The 20,047-nt window shown below is 42.3% G+C and overlaps 1 protein-coding gene and 1 long non-coding RNA gene across 4 annotated transcripts in view; one reads left to right on the plus strand and one right to left on the minus strand.

Moving 5' to 3' along the window:
• ANO6 (anoctamin 6) overlaps positions 1-19,597 on the minus strand; it is a 228,461-nt gene extending 208,864 nt beyond the window's left edge. The window contains exon 1 of one of the 3 annotated variants that reach the window (XM_030938982.1): positions 19,198-19,499. In XM_030938982.1, coding sequence (XP_030794842.1) covers positions 19,198-19,267 — 70 coding nt within the window. In that variant the 5' untranslated portion in view covers positions 19,268-19,499. Of the gene's footprint in view, positions 1-19,197 lie in introns of all 3 variants that reach the window. The other 2 variants (XM_030938983.1, XM_010382272.2) reach the window with 2 other exon arrangements.
• LOC115899965 overlaps positions 19,518-20,047 on the plus strand; it is a 38,380-nt gene continuing 37,850 nt past the window's right edge. Inside the window, exon 1 of the long non-coding RNA XR_004059589.1 lies at positions 19,518-19,649. This is a non-coding gene — a long non-coding RNA (uncharacterized LOC115899965). The remainder of the gene's footprint in view (positions 19,650-20,047) is intronic.

Genomic DNA, 20,047 nt, shown 5'->3' on the forward strand with positions numbered 1-20,047 from the left:
AGACAGGCATGCTAGTTCAGGAGTGCCGTCAGCATGTGGGGGGGGAAGGAAAAAGCCAGGAGTGGTTCTCAACTTTTCGGATTCCTGGTACCTTTCCAAATACTGGAATTTTTGACTAGGGGACTTTTATTGAAGCTGTATTTACACAAGACTGAGAAAATATCCATTTTCCACACGGAAGAATGAGGAGAGTGCTCAAGAGCCACAGGTGCTGGAGTTAAAAGGCGGCACACCACCAAGCCATCAGCTCTCCTTGCTAGCTCTGCTCAGATACCATGCCACTCAACTAGGCCATTCCTCAGCCCTGAGAAGCTGCTTTTGAATAGAACTGTAGTTACTGCCAGGCCTGGATTTCTATTATGCCCAGGAGGTGGTTTTCCCACATTGCAATAAACACTTGATCTTTCTTACATGCCAGCTGAAGTTAAGCCTCCCATCTCTTATTGCAGGAAACTGTACCCTACTCTTATTCACAGCCCTACTTAGGACAGCCAGCACAATATGACTAAGGAAGTCTTGTGAAAATACAACAGTTTGGTCACAATTTAGGGCTAAGATGTAAGATACCACCAGTATGCTAGCTAAAGAAGAAAACAGAAAAGTACAGCTCCTGTTACTAAATCTGCGGGCACAGACAGGCCACAACCAGAGTCTGCCACAGGAAGGAGTAGAAGTAGCACCACATTGGAGAGAACTTTATTTCCAGGGCAACAGGGTGATTAGGAAATACTGACAAGAGCAACACAGAATCCAAAGAACTAAAGAGACTGAGGTCCTAGGCATGTTTCTGAGAAATGAGTTTGAACAACTGAGGAGGAAAAGGACAAGTCAAATTATTAGAACTGAAAGGTTACTGTAGGACTGATAGTAAATGCTGAATTGTTTCATCTCGCCTGCCTGGAGTAAGAATTGGCTCCGGAGACTGGAATGTGGCTGAGTTAGGAAGTGGGAATCAAGAGCCCAGGGGTGGGGGTTGGGGGTTCTGTCAAGGCTGGAATTCAGGGACAGCCTAAAGCCTGTTTTAACTCAGGCAGGGAAGATGACTAAGAGTGGAAACCAGGCTCGAGAAATCATGAGTCATTCTTAAAAGAAACCAACATCAGTGTCAGTAACTTCCCTGGGAACTTGGAAAACGGGCCTGAACAAATACTTTGGAATGTAATATCCTGTACCAACACTGAACTGCTCCTTCATTTGGATAGGTCACTCTAACTTTTCTGTTCTCAGAGCTCTTTCAGTTACCAAACAAGACTAACAGTATCTGTTTACAATATTTTTACCAGTAAAAAAACATCAGTAGGAAAAAAGGTGACTTTCTGGAGAAATAAATCATTACACGTGAACTCCTTATACACAGGGAGAGTCTGCAAACAGTTCCCTCAGAACCAGTGTCACACTCATCAGTAAACTCATCAGTGGAATAATTCTCAGAATGAATGTGCAGTTCAGTTTCACAATCACAGCAGGGCAATTAAAATCTGAATTTCTATAAAATGAGATAGGAGTGAATTTTCCTCATACATTCTCCTCCAATTTAAGAACACATTTGCTAATTTCCCATAATAGGCAAGGCATCATGTGAGCTGCTTCAAGAGATTACGAAAATAACTAAGGCCAAAAGCTACTTCACTTGAAAGGAAAAACAGAATTAGAAGGTTAAGAATTGTTAGTCCGCTACCTATCAGAAACGAATACTTCAAGATTTAATTCAAAATACTTTTTCCAGATATTCCTATAGTTCCAACACACTGGATTACTACTGAAACCTATAACATGGATGAATCCCCAGAAATATTGTGCTAAGTGAAGCCAGGCACAAAAACTACATTCTACATGACTTCTTTAGAACGAAGCTCAAGAATGGGCCAAATCAATTTATAGAGGAAGTCTTTAAGTGCTTGCAGGGACCATGGGGCAGAAGGTTGACATGAAAGGGGTACAAGGGTGCTGGAAGTGTCCTCCATCTCTTGTTCTGAGTGGTGGCTATACAACTGTCAGAACTTAAACAGTTAACAGTACATTTTACTATATGTAAAATGCGCTTTTACAATGTTAACCAAAAAGATCACTGGACTAAATAAGCAGCACCAGGAATAGAGGGTTCAGACAAGAGCATGACAAAAGATAATGTTAGTATTTCTTATACTTGATCTCAATGCATTTATAAAGAAAAGATTCCCAATTTGAAAGGAATTAGAGGTATTACATATAACAATGACACAGGTATATTACCTGCTAGATTTCAATCATGTATGAAAGATGCTTACATAGAAAAATAAGTCACAGGACTGTTTAACAGCAAATGAAAACAGAATTTGCATCCATTTCTTTTTGCCCTATGAACTGAAAACAAAGCAAGCTTAAATTTGCTTCTTTCGCATCACTCTATTACTAGAGAGTGCTTTGGCTATTCACAGGGGAGGAAATCCCCAGTGTGATTCCCTAATGTTAAGGTTTTTCACAGGTAACAAATCTTGAGAGAAGCATATCAGAGTCATCAGTAGTTATTTTCCACCCTCACAGATTCTGATTCATGCCTTAGGTGCTTGGTTGTGACTCCCAGCCGAAGTCAGGTTAAACTCTTCCTCCAGACAGGAATAAGTCACATCCCTCAGCCAGTAGAGTAGAAGTCTGGAGAGCAATTTCTGGCTGAGAATCCAGAGGTCCGTTCTCTTCTAGCTCCCTGCCTCTCCCTTCCTTGAGAGGAAAAGATGGAGTGCAGGGAACAGATGTACCTGCTCCCTTTCTTTCTTCCTCCTTTGAAAACTTCGAGAAGCTATACAGAATTGCTGCGATCCAAGCTCTCCATGGCCTCTCCTTTAGCACAAGGAAGGAAGATAATAATGCTACACAGCAATGCAAAGAAAGAATGAAGAGAACTGGGGTGACTGACCAAGTTTTGTTGCCTCCCAACCCAGGGCTATTATTTCAGCAAGGAACAAAGGGGCATTGGAACCACTAGCAACAGTATTACTTTGCAAGGTGCATTAACAGTTGTAGAAATCATTATAAACAAAATCTCTGCATGGTGAATTCCCTTAGTACGACTGGACTTGTGAGCCTGAAAGCATTTGTGGTGTTTTACACATTAATCTAATGTATATCTTGAGCCTTCTCATAGACCTGTTTTGTAAAGAGTTGATAATCTAAGGTCATGTTATTTTTAGAATTATAAAAATAACAGGTGCACTTGTCAGCCATCTCCCAGTGAGAGCCCATCCCCTTGAACTAGTTTTGGATACGTCCAAGTTCTGTTCTCAGCTATCCTGGTTCAGTCTCTTTTTTCACAATCTTTAAATATAATCTGCTGTCATTCTGTTGGTATGTTTGTCTTCCCTGCTAGCCTGCCTACTTTGAGAACAGGGGTCACTTCAGTCCTCTTTGTTGCTCAATTTCTAGTACCTAGCACAACAAGGTGCTGAACAGATACGTAAATGAATGCATTTCTGTGTATATTCTTAGTTATTTTATCACTTATTAGAATATAAGCTCCATTGAGGATGGGATTCTATCTGCTTCCTTATCTCTACACCTTAAATATACCGCACATATTTACTGAATAAAGACTGCGAGACAAGATAAATCCAGTGCTCTAAGCTAAATGAAATCTCTATAGACATGACTTTTTCCAAAAGTAGTGGGCTTCATTTATGAAGATGACTCATTGCTAGCAAATTCCAGTCAGCTTTCAGAGGATTTTTTTCTTTGCCAAATAACTTAGTCAAGATGGTGACTGAACTCTTCAAAATAAGTATTTTGAAGTATAAAACAGGCCACTAGCCACAGTAAAGGCAACTGTAACTCTCAAGAAAACCATGATTACCCATGGCTCAAAAGCCTTTTGCTGTGTTTGCTTACCCTTAGAGCAGATAAAAGGCCTGTTTGGAAATGTTCATGTCTCCACTATGATTTGTAGGCTGTGATATGCCTGTTATAGAAACATGTACCAGGGTGGGCACTAAGTACTATTTACATTTAAATGGAGGCAGAAAATATGAGCTGGTCTGGCAACCTTCCGAACAGAGTACAGCCTGAGATCCAGTGGACAATGAGAACTGCAATTCTAAATGCAATGAGAAAGATGGAATTTTGGCTTTCAAAGAAAAAGTAACTCCTATGAAAGGCTTAAATATAAAGCAAATAAATCTTAAACTCTACTTCATTTGGGGATAAAATAAAAGCAGCCTTCTTCCTTTCATTTTGCTCTCACCTAACCAAATGAAACGGAATGTTGAAACTTTTCTTAGGTCTGATAATGCTGAAGGGGGCCTGCCAGTGTTTAAGTTCTAACATTTGGTTACAGGTTGAGTCGCCCCCAACTTTCAAGCATACAAAATGACAAGCATTAATTCATGTGCCTATTTTGCAAATTAGATAGAGATTATTTCATTTTTTTATCAGTAAATTTGAAATGACTCAAACTACCAGGGTAATAACTTGTGTGTTCATTTTCCCTGGTATTATATTCATCTCTTTTAACAAGTTATATTTGACATCAAACTTTAACAATACTCAATGAATAGAAATTCTACTTTTGTAGGAAAATTAAACATTTTAGAATTTTTCCTTCTTTTATTGAGACAGAATCTTGTTTTGTGGCCCAGGCTGGAGTGCAGTGGTGTGATGTTGGTTCACTGCAACCTCTGCCCCTGGGATCAAGCAGTCCTCCCACTTCAACCTCCCAAGTAGCTGGGACTACAGGCATGCACCACCACTCTTGGCTAATTTTTTTATTTTTGTAGAGATGGGGTTTTGTCATGTTGCCCAGGCTGGTCTTGAACTCCTGGGGAACTACAGGTGTAAGCCACTGGTCCCAGCCCCAAATTTTTCCTTTAAAAATAACCATTGAAATAGGTAAAAACTACAAATATTCCTTTATTAAAAATTCACAAGATCAATATCAAGAACACTACTTTTTAGACCTTAATACAAGACACTTTAAAATCTTAAATTTGCTAAATTAAGAAATACTCTTATTCCTTAGATATTTCTTTAGTAGAAAGATTATCAAAATGTCATCTGATATTCTATTATGAACCTTACCTTTCATGCTAAAATTATATATTCAAAGTGATGATACAATTCTGTTGTGAAATGCATCTACTGGAAAATACAATTTTATTTAAATGACCTCAGTTATATTTCTCCATTTAGTTGTTTTACAATGACTATGCAAGGAACCATCCCTTGTATATTTTATACATATTATATATTTTGCATATGTCATTTATATTTTGTATATATGTCAAATATTTTGTATATGTTAATATTATAATAGTCCAGTAGAGTACTACTGCCCCTTCTGTATTATCCCTACATTTTTCTGACATGGAAACCAAGACCCCAAAGTTGTAAGAAGCTGCTCAAGACGAGGTTCTTTTCAGTCATATCACACAGCTCTTCAATAATCAATATCTTTCATTCATTTACCCATTGATTCAACAAAAACTTACTGATTGCCTACTACGCATCAGGCACTATGCTGCTCACTGAGGTGAAAGTTTTCCTCAAGGTACTCCCGGTTTAACGCAAAAGACAAAACGTGACAATGAGCTGTACGAGTGGAAGGAACAGCCTTGGGGGAAAAGCAAAATCTCTAATAAAAAACAAAAGAGGTAAGACTGGGTTAAGACTTAGGTAAAAGCAGCTACCCATAATATTAATAACTTTACTTTATAATTATTGGAAGGCTTTTAGTGTATCCGGCACCACCATCCTGCAAAGTGAGATTTTTAAATGGCATTCTTCACCTGATACAACCATTTCGTATGAAGTAGGTTCTAATATTAGTTCCATCTTACAGAGGAGGGGGAGGTTGTGTTAATTATTCAGGGTCACATGGTTGATGAACGTCTAGGCCATAATTTGAACTCACATCTGTCTAAAACTAAAGCTTAAGTAGTGGTGGGTCTCCATCTCTGTGCAGAGCCAGGCTAAAGCTGTCTGATGAAAATAATGAAAGAGAGGTAGAATTTAAAAATACAAAAATAAAAAAAACTGAGGAGATTGATAGGCAGCCCAAGAATAAGGAAAGAAGCTGACATGGGAACATTAAAAGGATCACAGGCCAGCATGGCGGCCCATTTCTTCCTCACCATAGCTCGCCACACTACAGCAGGGTGCCTGTCCACACCCTTGGCCAAATTAAGGTGAGGATATCTATATCTGTAGCAGAGAGCAGAAATAATCTTTCACCACAGAGAAGAGTATCCTTTTCTTTTAATCTGCATAATAAGTACTTATAATCTAATTCAGGTTTTCAGCTTCAAATCCCAGACCCTGAGAAAAGATCACCTTCACCTCATCTCTAATACCCACACTTAGCCGGGGGCTTGGAAGGTGGATCTGCTCCAGTACATGGCCTGGTCTCTCCTTCTCCCCTCCAGATCCAAGTGGCTATAGATTACCACAGCATTACCACAGTCCTGAGAGTGTGCAGGGATATCAGGGTGGCTGAGAAGGTCCTCTCTCAGAAACCCAAGATAATCTCCAATTTTAGAAGATTCTTAGAGAAATGAGGGGCGGAAATTGATGCTGCCTGCATACACAACAGTTGAAAACTGACAAGGTGGAACATGAGTAGGAAGGATGAAGAGGTCAAACAGGTTTTAAACAAGATCCTTCGCCCTAGGTGCTACCTGACTGTCCTACTTCCACCAAACACTGCCCTCCCACTGCGAACAGTGAGCTCTGAAAGACTCCTCCGTATTTCCACATCTCCAGTCCTAAGAACAGAATCATGTAGAACCCTAACCATGAGAATCTCACCATTAATCTTCCCTCCTCTGTTCTCCTGTGATATTCTAAAGACTTGAACTGTAATAAAAGCTAGTAACTTCTTAAATGTTTCCTTCTGCACTTTTTGTGCATACAACTATACAATGACACAAAGGAGCATGCATACTTTAATTAGAACTGCTTGGGCAGGTGCAGTGGCTCACACCTGTAATCTCAGCACTTTGAGAGGCTGAGGCGGGAAGACTGCTTGAGCCCAAGAGTTTGGGACCAGCTGGGGAACACAGTGAGACCAAACTCTAACATACATACATACATACATTCATACATACATACATACATACATACATACATAAAATAAAAACAAAATAAATAAATACATAAAGGAGGCCTGGTGCATGCCTGTGGTCCCAGCTACTCAGGAGGTTGAGGTAAGAGGATCACTTGAGTCTGGGAGTCAATGCTATAGTGAGCTATGATTGTACCACTGCACTTCAGCCCCGGCAACAGAAAGAGATCCTGTCAAAAAAAAAAAAAAAATCTGGGAGAATAGGATAGGGCACAGGGACCACTGATGGAACTATAATCCCTACATTCATGAGCCATTTATTGGGAGCCACTGTGTGTCAGCCCCTAAGATCTTTTGTTAAGATTTCCTGAAAGGGATTCCCTCTGAAATAGGTTTCTCGGCATCAGGAGAATATTGTCAGTCTGCCCAAAGATCTGCAAGATAGGAAAAAACACACACAATAATTATCTCTTTGCTCTTTGCAGAAACCACATGCAATTCTTCAACCACCTTTATCTTTAAATGCATGTGTCTGCAGCACAGCCACTGTCATTACCCTTAATCTGACACTTACACTTGTTGTGCAGTTCCTACAGGCATAATACCACTATTGAGCAGTTCCTACATGCATAACATGATAGAGAGCAACAAAAATGGACAGCAATGTTTGAGGGGAAAAGACTAAGTGATCAGAAGTTAAAAGTAGCAGTTTCCATGACAGCTTTATCTAAAAAAAAAAAAAAAAAAAAAAAAAAAAAAAATTTATTATGAGGGTGATAATGTAACTGCCACTCATAAGTGTCTAAGTGAAAAGGGCCCCTGCCCAGCACTGTGCATACCACCTTGCATCCTCCCAGCAACCACACAGGACTGAAGAAACCGGCTCAGAGAGGCTGAGAAGCGTGTGTCATTCAATCAATTCTAGGAGACATGGCACAAGGTGCTAGGTGACCATAAACTGAGGTCATCTGACCGTAAGACTTTTCCTCTTCACTCCTTACCACTCTACATCAACCGCAGCCCAATTACCTACATAAGCTCATCTTTCCTCCTTATAATTTTACTTTTCTTTCTTCTTAAGCAGCATCTAAGATCAGTAAACGGTTTCTTTACTATGGGTATCACTTTGGGAGGCCAAGGCGGGTGGATCACTTGAGGTCAGGAGTTCAAGATCAGCCTGGCCAACATGGTGAAACCTTGTCTCTACTAAAAATACAAAAAATTAGCCGGGCGCAGTGGCGTGCACCTGTAATCCCAGTTACTCAGGAGCCTGAGGCAGGAGAATAGCTTGAACCCAGGGGGCAGAGGTTTCAGTGAGCCGAGATCATGCCACAGGACTCCATTCTGGGCAACAGAGCAAGACTCCATCTTAAAGAAAAAAAGGAAAAAAAAAAAAAAAGACAATGATTTTTGTTAATTTTTTTAAAAGAAAGACTATCTTATGTTTTAGGCAATTTAGGCATTCATGGCTTGTTTAACAGGAAGAAACAATGCAACTGTTTCAAATCATAATTATAATAAAAATTTTTAAATAACGTTAAGGATCTTACTGAGTTTCATATGCAGAGACAATGTATTATCTTTCTTTAGAATTTAGTGGGAAATACATTTTTCTTAAAAATTTAGTACAAATCAGAAAAAAAAAGCACGTATAAGACTGTCTATGTGACGCTACAAAACTTTAGCCATCTTTTTTTGTGCAAAGCCAAAGATTATTTTTCAAACATCTAGATAGAATGTCTAGAGAAATCATGAAAAACTCAATTATATAAACAAAATATTGGTTTAGATAAAACAAGCTTTATAAACAAGCCTGTAATTTGCATAATTGTACTCCGTAAAAGAACATCTATTTGCATGGCTTTGACCTAAGGCTAAAGTTCTGCCAAAGTTATAATAAATATTAGAAAAGAGAACTTTAAGTGCCAATGTCCCTTTTTTTTCAAGTATTTGTACTTTAAAATAGTGCGGGAAATAGTAGAATTCCAATGTCTTATTATGAAAGCATTAAATATAAAAGCAACATCTGGACTTCAAAAAAGAATATATTTTCTTTCATTTGTATTTCTGGCTGATGAATAACTTACTGCAGCAAGATCTTGCAATTAGTATTCAAACATGTAGCCAGGGCAATAATAATTACCATGGCAGAGAAAGTTGCCTATTAACCCTTCAACTTGTCTTCTATGCAAGCATTCCATCTGATGTGTTTTGGCTGAATAGTATTTGAATTGCTCTTTGGTCCATGTCCAAAATATTCTATTGTTGACATACTCATCTACTAGTATTCTTCAAACTGTCTGCTTTTTGGGATGGATGCTAATTAATTTTAGTTGCAATGCCCAAAAGACAAAACTAAAGAAAAATAAAAATAATGTCATAAGGCAATCATTTGGCTGAATAAAATTCCCTCAATCTGTATCTTTACATATGATTTACCAATCAGTCAAGCAGTACATTTCATTGGCTAAAGGTAATTGGAAATATTTTCTGTTCTAAAATTGACCACTCTTGCAGACCCAGCCCTGAATTCATTATAATCAGGCAGCTTAAATCATATGGCATGCAAAGCTTCCATTAAAATCTAAAAATGTCTCACGCTTGTAATCCCAGCACTTTGGGAGGCTGAGGCGGGTGGATCACGAAGTCAGGAGATCGAGACTATCCTGGTTAACACGGTGAAACCCCATCTCTACTAAAAACACAAAAAATTAGCCGGGCGTGGTGGCGGGCTCCTGTAGAGGCAGGAGAATGGCGTGAACACGGGAGGCGGAGCTTGCAGTGAGCGGAGATCGCGCCACTGCACTCCAGCCCGGGCGACAGAGTAAGACTCCATCTCAAAAAAAAAATAAAAATCTAAAAATGTCCCAAAACATATGTTTTGTTGAATACTACGTGAAAAACATTACATTATTCAGGCTGTGAGATACAAAGACGAATAAGAGAAATCTCCCTTCAAGACGAGTGTTTTTGGTTAAGACGTACAGCTAAAATACAAAATACACACCAAGTAAAGTATAACAGAAGAAACCCTAAAGGATTAAAGTGAAAACTTATTAGAATACAATCATTTTAATCATCTGTTACAGATATCACTGAGAGATCAATATCATCCTTTAATTTAAAGCCAAATTGTGAGTTTTTGTTTTTTTTTTTCTTGAGACAGGGTCTCACTCTGTTGCCCAGGCTGGAGTGCAGTGGCACGATGACAGCTCACTGCAGCCTTGGCTTCCTGGGTTCAATTGAATCTTCCACCTCAGCCTCCCAAGCAGATGGCACCACAGGCGTGTGCCATGCCCAACTTATTTTTGCAGTTTTTGTAGAGACTGTGTCTTGGTATGTTGCCCAAGCTGGTTTCAAACTCTTTGGCTCAGGCAATCTTCCCACCTTGGCATCCCAAAGTACTGAGATAACAGGCATGAGCCATCATGTGTGGCCCTTTACTTCCGGTATTCTTAATCCTTTATAATTTCCCTTCAAGAATATCAGAATTGGCCGGGCGTGGTGGCTCACGCCTGTAATCCCAGCACTTTAGGAGGCCGAGGCGGGCGAATCACGAGGTCAGGAGATCGAAACCATCCTGGCTGACACGGTGAAACCCATCTCTACTAAAAATACAAAAAAATTAACTGGGCATAGTGGCGGGCGCCTGTAGTCCCAGCTACTCCCAGCTATTTGGGAGGCTGAGGCAGGAGAATGGCGTGAACTCGGGAAGCGGAGCCTGCAGTGAGCTGAGATCCCGCCACTGCACTCCAGCCTGGGCGAGAGAGCTAGATTCTGTATCAAAAAAAAAGAATATCAGAATTAAAATCCTATATAACTGATGGAAATCTTCATAGGAGCATTTGGTCTAAATTTCTAGGTTTCTAAAAGAAAAAATAATAAATGTAGAACAATCAACATATGTTGACTGCTGCAACCCCTTGAGAAAAAAGGAGTGTGTATAGCTAAAACACAAATTAAGTAAGAGTAACTCTTGTTCTTTTAGAGCTGTGTTTGTCTCAGATCCAAATAAAGTATTTTAAAAGGATACTGGAGAACCTTTTGGAAAGCTATTATTTGACTTGAAAGAATGTGCAAGATAAATCATGTCTGTGGATTTGAAACTGAAAATAATAAAAGATTTATAAAAAGAAGCAAGACTATTCTAAAAGAGAGTTTGAGGATAGTTTGCTTTGTTTATTAGCTGCCATCTCCTTGGTAGAGGGTGTGCATACACACACACACGTATATATAATGTATACATATATATTTATACGTGTATATATTTATGATATGTATATAACATGATCCCCTTGCCATAGTGAATAAGGCCAGGGCAGTAACAAGGTTTAATTTCTGAGAAATCATCATGCCTTTAGGAACACTCAGGATGCTCTGCAGTCCTAGCCCCATGACTTCACCTGTCTTCTCATCCCAACAGGGCTGGCTCAAGTACTGCCCCAGTAGAGTTGCCCTGGATTCCCCTAGGCAAGGTCACATGCTTTCTCCTTGGTATCACCACTGAACCTGGTACAGATCTTGATTACAGTATTAATCACAAGTTACTGAAATTATCTGTTTCCTTTCTAAATAGTGAGGTACTGGAGAACAGTGAACCTGGAACCTAGCAGAGTGCCTGGTAAAATACATACACTCAGCATTTTCAGAACAGATAACTGGGGGTATCTCAAAGTGCCACAGAAGAAGAAAATTCTACTAGGGCCATGAAACCACTGGGTATTATGTTAATCAAATTACCTTAGAAGAATAAATCATCCATTCTTTCCACAATTATTTGCTAGGCTCCTACCAAGGTGCCATGAGGGGCACAGCTTAAAACACAAAGCGCACAAGGTACCAGCCTTCAGGGAGCGTACATTTTAGAGGAGAATGAGGAAAAGAGACAACTCTTAAAAATCATAGCAATGGAATATGTATAACATTTAAGATATTTTGCATGATCTCTAGAAGACTCAAATAACCTAGGCCAGTCACCAAGAAATGTACACGCTAGTTGCAGGAATAATAAATGCAAAGCTGATGACTAGCAAAGACAAAATACAGGATGAATGCTAACTGCATAGAACAAAAAAATTAAAAAAAATGAGAATTCATTGTGAGCACTTTGGGCTAGGAGGATCATTAACAACTTTCTGGGTTTGTGACAGACTTGGGAGGAGAGGCAGGCTGTGAGCAGAAAAACACAGTGTTTTTTCCATTCTCTTACTCAACAATCAACACAGAAGACTTCAGTGACCAAATGTGCAAGGATTTCTCCCCAGCAACAAGCAAGCAATCAATTCTGCAGTGGATACCAGCTGGGTATCCTCCAAGTGAATTCTGACACTATTTACCTGGAGATGGTGTCAGATCCCAGTTAAGGGTTCAGCCCCACAAAACTGCCCCCCACTACTTCTGATGCCAATCACAGGCCCCAGGTCATTTTACCTGTGCTTCTGATTAACTGTTTATAAACTGGGGTTCCCACGACACCCTCCTTGGGTTCCATTAATTTGCCGGAGTGGCTTGAGGAACTCAGGGAAACACTTGCATTTACCAGTTTATAATAAAAGATAAAGATGAAGAGATGCATAGAGTGAGGTATGGGGGAAAGGGCACAGAGTTTTCATGCCCTCCCAGGGCAAGCCACCTCCAGGTACCTCCACTGTTCAGCTATCCAGAAACTCCCTGAACCAGTCCGCTTGGACCTTCATGGAAACTTCATTGGATAGTCATGATTGAACCATGTTGAAAAGTGATTGGACAAAAAGCATATGATTTAATACTAATAGACTGAATGGGGAAACCCAGCAAGGCCTATCTGATCAGATTTTTCTGGCATCTCTGTGCAGTATTCCTTCCTCCAGGGTGTGGGGCAGGATCCCTTCTGAAATAGGGGGTCTTATGGCCTACATTCAGACAAGGTAGATGGGAGAATTTCTTTATGGGCAGTTCTCACACAGAAAGGTGGGGGAAGATTACAATTTTAGTTTCTAAAATTGGAGAGACAAAGATAAAAAGAGGGCAGGTCAAAGCTGGAGACTGTTTTCTGAGGCCTGCTTCTGAGGCCTAAAGCACCCCAACGTTACAGGAAGAGTTATGGGAGTTTTAAGCGAGGAACCATGGACAAAAACATATGTGTCATAATATCACAGGGAACCACTGAGAAAAAGAGGAGGTGAGGCTGAAATTACTAAGAAGGGGAATGGTCTCGCCTGGCATGGTAGCTCACGCCTGCTCAGCACTTTGGGAAGCTGAGGCGGGCAGATACCTGAGGTCAGGAGTTCGAAACCAGCCTGGTCAACATGGCAAAACCCCATTTCTATTAAAAATACAAAAATTAGCTGGGCATGGTGGTAGGTGCCTGTAAACCCAGCTACTCAGGAGGCTGAGGCAGGAGAATCACTTGAACCCAGGAGGCAGAGGTTGCAGTGAGCTGAGATTAGGCCATTGCACTCCAGTCTGGGCAACAGAGTGAGACTCTGTCTCAAAAAAAAAAAGGGGGGCGGGGAGGGGCGCTGGGCACGGTGGCTCACACCTGTAATTCCAGCACTTTGGGAGGCCGAGACGGGTGGATCACGAGGTCAGGAGATCGAGACCTTCCTGGTTAACATGGTGAAACTCCATCTCTATTAAAAATAAAAAAAAATTAGCCAGGCATGGTGGTGGGCACCTGTAGTCCCAGCTGCTCGGGAGGCTGAGGCAGGAGAATGGCGTGAACCCAGGAGGCAGAGCTTGCAGTGAGCCAAGATAGTGCCACTGCACTCCAGCCCGGGTGACACAACGAGACTCGTCTCCCAAAAAAAAAAAAAAAAAAAAAAAGGGTGGGTGGGGGAATGTTCTGAGCCAATGGTCAGAGGGGAAAATTAAAAGACTTATTGGAACAATAGAAAATTCTCTTCTCCTGCCACCATCATCCTGGGCTCCTCTCTGCTTGCTGGAAACAATCAGCAGCTGAGAACACACAGATGCTGCCTCTTTCATAAAGCTCTCAGACCCATTCTTCTCTATTTCATGACCACTGCAGGCATTTCTGACCCTAACTACTGTAAAGGTTTAGCTCTACTGTCTCCTTTCCCAACCCATTTTAGAACGTGCTACCACGGAGATCTTTCCAAAAGCAAATCCAATCCTATCTTTTCATTAACATCCTTCAGGAGCTCCAAAATATATACAAAGTAAACCCCAAAATCCTTAAAGTATATAGGATTCACAGCATAGCCTCTCCCCACCTTCCCTTGCAGGCAACTATTTGGAACTCCAGACTCTCCTCTGGCCATCTCTGCACTACATTTGCCTAGTCTTTCAGCATCTGACCCAAAAATCTCTTCTGTGAAGCTCTCTCCCAGTCTCTCCTTCGGTTTCATATGTACCTTTTATTGCAAATCTCTGTCTGATGATGCAGAGAAAACCAAACTCAGGTTCTTCTGTACTCCCGATACAATCAACACAGAATACGTTTATGACCAGATGTGGGAAGAGTTCTCCCCACATGACAAACAAGCAGTCTTTCAACAATGAACACCAGCTGGGCATCCTCTAAATCAAGTCAATTCGGATACTATCCACCTGCGGTAAGCCTCAGAGCTCAGTTGAGGGCTCAGTCCTACAAGGCTGCCCCCCCAACTTCCGACAACAATCACAGGTCCCAGGTTGTTTTGCCTGGGTTTCTGACCCACCAGCTACAAATTGAGGTTCTCGCAACACCATCTTTGGGTTCCATTAGTTTCCCAGGGCAGCTCACAGAATTTTGGGGTTCTTACGGAGGCTTTATTACATAGGCATGATTGATTAAATCATTAGCCACTGGTGATAAACTTAACCTTCAGTCTGGCTCTTACCCCTCTCCAGTTTGGGAGAGGGGCTGCCAGCCATCTGTCAACTTATTAGCATAAAAAAGACACTTATCACTTTGAAAATTCCAAAAGTTTTAGGAGTTGCATGCCAAGAAACTGGAAGAATACCTTATATATTTCACAATCTCACAGTCTGGTTCTAAGGAACTTTTCTCCTGAAAGACACAGGTATGTCTTACTCATTTTTGGTCTCCCAACACCTGGCCCAGGGCCTAATCCTGAAACTAGCACAGAATGATTGCTCAATCAATGTTTATGAAGAAAGACTGGGGCTAGTATCAGATTTACAGGTGATTAAACCTAAAGTAGGTAATTAGGAAATAGAGGTGGGTGTGGAAAGGTAAGTCTACGTAAAAATGTGACAGTTGAAAAGGGAGCAAATAGCTGGACCATTATCTCTCAAAGGTAACGGACTATGTCCTCTGTCTACCCCTCAATGACATGGCTGTTAGGGATGGGGATCAGACAGTAAACTACATAAACAGATTAGAAACTTAAAGCAACCAACCAACCATCCATAAACAAAGCCTTGTTATCTGAACAGTCTGAATAGTTCCTGATAGTCTTTTTTGGAACCACTTTTCCTCCTTCAGCAAAGCTTGACCACAGAGAACAGAACTGAAGAAACAAAATAAAGGAGCATACTAATCTGATTTCTGCATTCTGGCTATAAAAGCTGTTCGTATAGCTTTCTACACGAACAGGAAGAGATACTGAATTTAATTTGCTGATTAGTGGGGGAAAGAGGGGGCGAAAAGCAGCCAAGGACACTCTTTTGCACATTTGGCAGGGTACCACACAACCTGCCTCCCAGGGGCTTGCAACAATATGTGATCTCCACCAGCGCAACAGGGGTTTCAAACAAAATTTCCCACCACTACTGCCTGGATGTGGCTTCAGTGGTTGGTTGTTGGCACCGCTTTAGAAATAAGTGGCCTATTGCAAAAATGCTCTAATGCCAACAGGTTGCCACACAAGCACACCTTTGGAAATAATTTCTGCTGGCTGTAACTTAAGCAAACAAGGAAAAGACACCCATAGTGAGATACACCATCCTTGATTCTCCATATCAGTTCATTCTAAACTAGGAGGCAACACTGACATAAAGTACTGAAGAGCCAGACATGGTGGCTCACACCTGTAATCCCAGCACTTTGGGAGGCGGAGGTAGGAGGATCACTTAAGCTCAGAAGTTTGAAACCAGTCTGGGCAACAGTGAGACCTTGTCTCTACTAAAAGAAAAAAAACAAAAATTAGTCAGGCGGGGTGTCACAGGCCTGTGGTCCCAGCTACTCGAGAGGCTAAGGTTGGAGAATTGCTTTAGCCTGGGAAGTTAAGGCTGCAGTGAGCCGTGACTGCGCCACTGCACTCCAGCCTGAGAGACAGAGGGAGACCCTGTCTCCAAATGAATAACTAAAAGTACAATAAAAGTACAGTGTTTCAAAAGTAAGGAGGAACCCACTGTTTAAAAGGCTCTAAATCTCAGTTACTAGAGGGCACATTTCCATATATACACATAAAGCATCTCTATGATATAATCAGGGACCTCATTAAGTTACAAAGTTTTTTCTTTGCAGGGGCGGGGGGAGGTCTCTTGCAAATTAGGCCATTATAATGTCCGATAGTATACTCAGGAACTCGTGTCAAAATAATTCTAAGGCTGGGTACAGTGACTCATGCCTGTAATCCCAGAGCTTTGGGAAGCCAAGACAAGAGAATGGCTACAGGCCAGGAGTTCAAAGCTGCAATGATCTCGCCACTGCATTCTAGCCTAAGTGATGGAGCAAGACCCTGACTCTAAAATAATTCTCCCACTCTGAATTATAAAGGTAATATTAATAGAGGGATTTCACAGAAATCTTCCATACCCAAGTGGGTTTCAAACTATTATACAACTACTGACAGTGACAATCAAGTACTAGGAGAAATATATTAGTCAACAGCGTAAAAACAGATGTGCATTGCAAAATTAAAGGCAGAGGTTAAAATTATTTTCATTTCATCAGTCTCCTCTCCCACAGTTGGAAATAATAATTATTTTGTAAAAGGTTTTCCACCACTATCAGCCTACTCCCGGTAATCTTTAAAAAGGCGTATTCTTTTGTAAAGCATAAACTTAACATTGGCATAGTTAAATATTTTCTGATATAAAATCACTACAACCCACATTAAATTTGTACTTCCAAAAAAACAACCAACTAGGTGGACATGGTGGTGCCTGAAGTCCCAGCTACTTGGGAGGCTGAAGTGGGAGGATCGCTTGAGTCCCGTAGGTCGAGGCTGTAGTGAGCCATGATTACATCACTGCACTCTAGCCTGAGTGACAGAGCGAGACCATATCTCGAAAGAAAGAAAAGAGAAGAAAAGAAAAGAAATCACATTTATAGATACTGGGTGTTAGAACATCAACAATATCTTTTCATTCACTGAAAGAAAAAAAATTGCCAAGACCTGTTTAAATGGTACCTGTTGCTAGACATAAAACATGTTGAGATGATCCCTACAGTAGAGGCCCCAGGGCCCCACAGGAATACTAGGAAATGCCCTACTAATATTAACACTAAAGTATTAATATTAGTAGTTTCTAGAGGGTGAGGAGGAGTACAGATATTTAACTTTTTCTTAAATATATCTACACTGACTTGACAAAACTAGCATGAATGACATCTGTCATTAAAAATAAAAAGAGCTTATTGCCACACACTTATACGATGAATTTATACTACGCCTCAATAGGTAAACACAGGCTAGACCAAATTACTTTCTAAACTGAGATCTATTGCTGGCACAGTAAAACAAATAAAGCTCAGAGCCTCTTTCTTACTTCAGTTTCCATTTGAGCTTCTGCCCTCATTTACTTACAATACTCACTATAAACAGTGCACCTCACCATAAGAGACAATAATACTTTCCTGGGAAACAGACTGTGCCAATTTTATTGTAACTTTTTAAACTTCGCTCCTATATTTTTATGTAATCATCAGGCACTATGTAATCTTGCTAAACAGTAGTAACAGCCAGAGCGACCCAGTGGTAAGAGTATTAATCTTCACTGGTCTTACAAGCCAGAAAACCTGGGTTTGAAAGTGAGAAGCTGGGCAGATCAACCTGTGTGCTTCAGTTTTCTCTCCTATAAAAACTACTACTATTTGCTCCCTCCTTAAGGATGAATACCTAGTAAATTGTTCTTAAATGAACGAACGAAATGTGAAACTAAATCATGGAGTGTAATCTCCTCCATTCGATTTGTCCCTGGAAAACCAAGAAGTTACCAAATTTTTTTGATCTAAATGATCCGTGCCCAAACTGTAACAGAAATAAAAACCACACCCAACTCCTAAAATTAAGTTACTTTTAAAGTTATTAGAGAACAACAGGGCTTTAGAACATCAGCAGGATGTTCTGTTTTAAAATTGATTTGGCATCCAGGAGTCTAAGCCGAGTCGCCACAGCAGACTGGCTTGGTAATTTAATTAGAGTCTTCTGGAAGGACCCATTAAATCGTCATCCCCCGACAGTGTTCTCTTTAGGGACCTGATTTTCTCTCTAGTCCTCCCATTCCTTTCTCCTTCCTCTCACCCCTTTTGTTTGCCCTTTTTTTCTTTTTTTGCTCTTAAAACAGCTCTCCCTCCGTTTGGCTTGTCACTCCCATGCATTTTTCACTCTAACTAGAAATGGGTCACCCCAGGTTTGCTCCCCAAGCCCCAGGGCCCCTCAGGGCGAGTGGCCAAAGGCCCTGCGGTCCACCCCGCCTGGGGGATTCCTACTCTGATCACAGCCCGGGCGGGCTCCGCAGATGGGAAAGGATTTCCAGCGCGCGCCTAGCGGCCACAAATCACTTCCCCGGGCCACCCTGCCAGGCCTCAACCATCCCAGAGCCGTCGGTCGGCTTTTACTTTAACGAGGATTCAGGTGGGTCACACCTTGTCCTCCAAACGCGGGCCTGCTACCCGGACCCCGCCCAGGGGCTCGCCCCAGTGCCCAGGTTCCTCGGCATGCTTAGCACTGTGGGAGGCGGGGAAGTGACCCCAAAGTTGCTTGAGTGGAGACTTCCGCACGCAGAGGCGTCCCCGCAGCTGCCTGCCTCTTTCAGGGGCAGCATCCCCCGCTAGTCCGGAGCCTGTCCTCTGGGCCACCACGCACCCCGCGCCTCCGCCCCGCCGGGGCCTCAGTCTGCAGGAAGCCGGGGACAGCGGGCTTCCTCCCCTAGCCCGGAGCAGCCGAGTGTCCCGGCCAACCTCCCCCGCGGAGAGCGCAGCGCCCCCGCGCAGTCCCCGAACTTCTTCCCGCGTCGGCTAGGGCTCTCGGGTGGGGACGCGGGGACCCCTCGCTCACCGATATCCCCATCGTCGTCGTCGTCCTCCTCCTCCATTTGTAGCAAAACATTCCTGCTCATCTTTTTCATGTCTCCTTCAGAAGGCGGCTCCCAACTTGGCGCGAAGTTGGGGGCTCCCGGGTTCCGGAACGGCGCGGCTCTCCCAGGGGCCGGATCGGGGACCGCGGGGCGCTTGTCGCTTGGGCTCAGGGGCCGCTCTGCCCAGCCTGCGCCTGGGAAAGCCAAGCCGAAGCGCCCACCGACCGGAGCCCAGAGCCGAAGGAAGCCTCTCGCCTGCCGAGCGGAGCCCTGAGACTGAGCATGCCCAGTGCGGCCGCCGCGGCTCGCTGCGGAATGATTGAACTTCCCCGGTTTTAGGAGGCTCGCAGAAGGAAGTCGGGAGGCGAGACTGGAGAGGGAGTAGTCCGGTGCTGCGCGCGGGGGAACTAGCTGGAGTGCGAGGCGGGAACACGTGAGTGCGGGAGTGGACGGGGTTCACTAAACATTGATCCCAAACAGGGCCGCTTTTCGTTCCAAGGTCATCTGTGAACACACACTGCGGCTTGCTTTGTTTTAACGTCTGATACTAGAGAGGGGGGAAATGCTGCTACAGCACAACTGCAGAACCCTGGATGGCGAGCTCGTTTGAATGGCTTTTAAAGGCGACGTGGAGCTAGTAATGGGGGAATCTTAAATTCCTCTAACTCCGACCTGGGAAAGTGGAATCTTATACGGATAGGGTAAGATTACGGGGGAATGGGGGTGGGAGGAGAGGCAAAACTCAGAGAATAAGCAAAAGAAGAAGGGGCGGGACGGAAGGGAGTGGCGGTGGAGAGAATTTTCTAAATAAACGTGTGCACAAAGGCAGGA

Source organism: Rhinopithecus roxellana, chromosome 10 (genome assembly GCF_007565055.1).
Source record: "Rhinopithecus roxellana isolate Shanxi Qingling chromosome 10, ASM756505v1, whole genome shotgun sequence".
Lineage (NCBI taxonomy): Eukaryota > Metazoa > Chordata > Mammalia > Primates > Cercopithecidae > Rhinopithecus > Rhinopithecus roxellana.